Source organism: Gavialis gangeticus, unplaced genomic scaffold (genome assembly GCF_001723915.1).
Source record: "Gavialis gangeticus isolate Ggan-Ray unplaced genomic scaffold, GavGan_comp1, whole genome shotgun sequence".
Classification (NCBI taxonomy): domain Eukaryota; kingdom Metazoa; phylum Chordata; order Crocodylia; family Gavialidae; genus Gavialis; species Gavialis gangeticus.
Genome location: NW_017729001.1, coordinates 12,820,339 through 12,825,021, shown reverse-complemented (window position 1 = coordinate 12,825,021; position 4,683 = coordinate 12,820,339). Strand labels below are relative to the sequence as shown.

The window sequence follows — 4,683 nt, the reverse complement described above, 5'->3', positions numbered from 1 at the left end:
AAAGCAGGCAGAATCCCTCTAGAGCAGTGGTTGTCAACTGGGGGGTTTGTGTACCCCTAGGGGTATTTAAAAAGGTCCTAGGGGATATACAGACCTGATATGGCCAATAAATGCTGCACATATGCATGCAGCTGCAACGCAGCATGCAGGTAGCCAGGAGAGTGGCCAAGTCCGGCTGGTAAGTATGTTTGTGAGGGAAGGGGCTGGGGGTGCAGACTGAGGCTCCAGCAGTGGGAGAGGGAGTGGGGCTGGGGCTGCCCAGCCAGGACAGAATGCTGGACTGAGCTGCATGGGGGGAGGCTCCCACCTCTACACCCCAGGATGGCATGGGGGGCACATGCCCCGATTTGTGTGCGGGGCAAGGCAAGATGCTGCGGCCAACCAGGGCCGGGGCTGTGCCAGGTTCTTCCTAGCAGGGGGCTGGGCTGTGCTGGGAGGGGTTGCAGCCACCCCATTGATGGACAAATGATCAGCTAGCATGGCAGGGCTATTTATATATGGTGAATGCAACCATCAGTTTGTGATATTGTTGACCCTTTTCTGATTTTAATCCAATGTTCTTCCTCCAGACAAAGATCCTCTGACACCCATTATAATTTTAATAAAAGTTTATCTTAGGTCACTCAAGCAGAGGCACTGTTTACAAAATGTGTGATGGCCAAATGTCCCATGAAGTGGTTTAGCGTTGTGGCAACATTTCTATTTTATACCTCTCTAGTTCACGTCTTCTGATCATGCCCATGTTAGAATGATCTCCTCCTAGCATGCACATATCCTAGGCAATTTGAGAGGGAATTTCCCACTATAAAAAAATGGCACATTTGGGAGTAAATTCTGAAGAGGCAGGTAGGAGAACAGGAAGGCAACACTGGGAATGGGAGATGAACACAGCTTCTGAGGATAAGCCATACCACCAGCCATACCCAAAACTCAGATCTGGGAACAAAGGTAATATACAAAAAGCTATGGGAGAAAATAAGTGGCTGAGGAGAATGAGTCTCCTACAAAATGCTGAACCTTGACAACCCTTAGCGTAATCTTGATATCTACCTAATCAAAGTCTCATTATCTTCCATACCTCATTTTTTCTTCTTTCAGGCACTGTTGGAGCCCAAGTCTCTTATCTGTATCCCCAGACCTCTAAAACCTGCTTAATTTTTTCTTCACTCTACAATACCCCTGCTATACCATCAGAAGGCCTTAAGTGCTTCTCACTGTTATAAAAGTGACAGGCACATCCCTTTTGGGATGCCTGCTCCAAGCAGACAGGGACTGATGGATAATAAATAAGTGAAAGGACTTCAGGGATAAGACTTGTTACAGGGAGTGAGTAAAAGGAAATACAGCTAAAGAGTGGGGAAAAGGTGTTTGCTTTTGTGTCTTTAGGATTATTGTGGCTGCTGGTTGCTAATAAAGGAGATAAACTTAGGTGTGGAAGGCTATTGCTCCCTTCTCTGTATAAGCCTCCAAGAAACAGGGGACAGGGATAGTACTTGAGTCCTGTAAACTGTTGTTTATATTGCAACTTACAGAGACACTACCATGCCACTGCATCTCCTCATGTCTAAATTTTTCTTTGCTTGTGTAGTGCTTGGGTGCATTTGGTAAAGGTAAGCTCCAACAAAAGAAAACGGCTGCTTTGGTGATCTCTAGGAAGTGCTGTTTCCTTTACATTCTATACAGTTTACTCCTCTGTTTTTCATGTGACCTCTCTTCCCAATGGTTTTTGTACAATTTTCTTTTGAGGGGGTTTCAAGCAGCTACCACACAATATCTAGATTTAACTTCTCAGGGAACAAACTTGGAGGGTAGGGAAGTTGAGAGGGGGACATTTATGAACTACCTTTGTTCTACTTACCACTAAATCTTTCTTTGTTCCAACCAGAAAGATAAAGCTGGACCCTGGCTCATTCTCCCTCAATGCATCCTCTAACCACTGTCTGAAATGCACAAAAAGAGGAAGGGATGAGATGAGCCAGTGAGAAGAGGGCAAATAGAAGCGAGAGTCACAGGGAGAGAAATAAATGGTAGTGGGGGAGAAGGAAAGATGAAAATAAACAAACAATAGCTCACAGTGGAATGAGAGAAGCAATGTCTCATAGGCGACAAGGTTCTTCGGGTAAATGTGGTATCTTTTATTAGATCAACTAGATATGTCTTTTCTGCTAAAGGAGGGACTGTTTGGAAAATGTTTGGAAGCATCCCTTTAGATGTTACATGCCTCCCATTCAGGGAAAGTTAAATCTGCCCACATTGGAATTAGAGTTCAGTGGGGACTAGAGCAAGGATGGCAAATGGAATGCACCCATGCCACACCACTTGCACCAAAGGATAGGACCAAAGCAGTAGTGATAAGGAACAGATAAGGAATAAGATGCAAAGTCAGGAAAAGAGAATGAGGAGCAGAGGAGGAAGGACAAAGCAGAAAGAAAAAAAGGGGATGTCTTGGGAGGCAAAGTAACGAGCAGCACTTACCAGCAGCTTGGGATGAGATGCATGTGGGACAGAAGGAGGAACCTGCGTGGCTCGTTAGCCGCCTTTTTGCGCAATTACAGACGGCTGCCGGCTGGTAGAAATAAAAATGGCAGCCACTGCGGCGGAGGGGCGGATAGCCGGGGAACAGAGCTGCGGCTGATGCCGGCAGCTAGGAAGACTCCACACACTGGACCTGAGGAGCCTGACAAGCAGGAGCAGATACAGGCTGGGGAGAGTGGAGCACCACGACAAAAGCCCCCACCAGACAACGAAGAAGCGACAGGTTTGCCGATCAGAGGGAGAACTGAAGTGGCACCTGCGAAAGGTGGCGATGGAACCCAGGTGGCAGTGCCAGGACGATGGGGCGTGGAGGAAGGCACAATGGGGGGCGAAGACCCTGGGACAGCCCTGAAGGGGTTTGTGGTCGGGGCGGGTATTGCTGCCGGGGTCCATAGTATTAAGTAATGGACGGGAGTTAGTCTGGGAAGTGACGAACCAAGAGGAGAACGATTGCTCCCTGTCAGGCTCCGGGGAAGGGGATAAAAGGGGGCAGGAATAGTTACTGGTCGGTTTTGTTAACGTGTTTATTTTGTTACCCCGGGCGAGGGGGTATAGGAGATAGGGATAAGTGTCCCAGGGGCGGGACTGCAGAAAAACCTTGGCAGGGTTCCTCCTCATGGGGGTAGATATACTTGAAGGAAAGGACTGGAGTGTGAAGGGCTGTAGGGGCAGGCCCACACAGGCAAGCAGGGCCTTAAGCCGCTGACTCCTAGACGCAACGCGGAGAGGGTGACCCCGCAGGAGAGGCCGCGGATAATGGCTGGGCGGCACACCGAAGGTGGTGTGAGGCTGGGGTGTAGTCCCGTGAGTGACTGCCAGGCAAAACCCCGGCCATCGAGGGTTCTGTTAACCAACCCCACCTACTGAGGAACACCAAGTTGTGGCAGGTGAGATCGGGGTTGGCGATGCGGGGAGGAGAGAACTACTCCGGCAGCAAAACAAGCCTGGAAGGTGCGTGACATCCGCCAATAGATCAAAAGCCGCCCAAGAGCGGCTATTCGAAGCCTGGCGGTCACAGGGGGTAAAGGAAAGCAAGGAAAAATACCAGCACATGAAAGTATCTACTCAGCCACACAAAGACAGAGCTTACTGTAAAGGTTGGACCTGTTTCTTAACTCATATGAGTGTTATACCTTTGTCACTCCCTTGACTTCTATAAACTTACTCAAATTTACACCAGTATAAGGAAAATCAGGCCCCTACAGAACATTTTTCCAATCAAGCAGACACTATTTAATAATATTCTATCCATACAAATTGCACAGTCATGTTGATCTATGCAGATGTGGATATGTCAGTACAGGTATGACTGCACTACAGTATAAATATACCCAAGGCAGCTTGAAACTAACTCACTGGGAGAAGAGTCTCTGTGTGGTAGCAGAAAACCCATGTCAGAAGCAGGATGTATAAGCCCATAGTACACTCTGTACCATGGCTAGCCTTTAACCAGTACAGAAGCTAGCTCAGAGCCATTGTTGACATACAGTTCTCTCATTTCTGCCCTTCCTTTTTAGGGCCTATGTTCTGTCTTCAATATGTTCAGAAAATCTCCTTACAGAGATATCACTACAGGCAGCACTGAAGCACGAAATGGCATTTTGATTAGCAAAGAACCTATGAAACGAGTAACACTTGAGAGACACTAAAGAGTTTGAACAAGTGGCTACACCCACTCTTAATTTTCCTGGCTCATTAAGATATTGGTTCCCTGTCTTCCCAATTTTGTGCAGTCAATCCAAATTTCCAATTCAGTTTTAAACCAGGCCTTCTGCTAAACCTCAGACTGCCAAAATTCCAGGGACTTACTTGGTGTGATCCAAGGTCTGGATATCAGCCAGATCAAACACTGTTACAATAACTGCAACAAAAACAGCAGAGAAAAAAAAAATGAACAAGACAGACATAGGATAAGAAATCTTGCTGGTCCAATTGAGCTCCTGAAGCATAAAGAGAATGAGTGAGTAAGAAAAAAAATAATTTGATCCTGACTGTGAAGTGCTTTCGAACTTACCCTCTGCTCCTCGGTAGTAAGCAGATGCAATGCACTTGAACTTTTCCTGACCTGCTGTGTCCCATCTGTGCAGAAGTAAGAGAGAAATTTCAGGTCAGTCAAGCCCAGTGCAACCTGAGCAAACACACTAATGA

General features: G+C 47.1%; 1 protein-coding gene across 1 annotated transcript in view; it reads right to left on the bottom strand.

The window, feature by feature from the left end:
• RAB36 (RAB36, member RAS oncogene family) overlaps positions 1–4,683 on the bottom strand; it is a 29,714-nt gene that overhangs the window by 6,775 nt on the left and 18,256 nt on the right. Inside the window, exons 6-8 of the mRNA XM_019506858.1 lie at positions 4,550–4,614; positions 4,345–4,396; positions 1,859–1,940 (exon numbers count right to left, since the gene is read on the bottom strand). Coding sequence (XP_019362403.1) covers positions 1,859–1,940; positions 4,345–4,396; positions 4,550–4,614 — 199 coding nt within the window. The remainder of the gene's footprint in view (positions 1–1,858; positions 1,941–4,344; positions 4,397–4,549; positions 4,615–4,683) is intronic.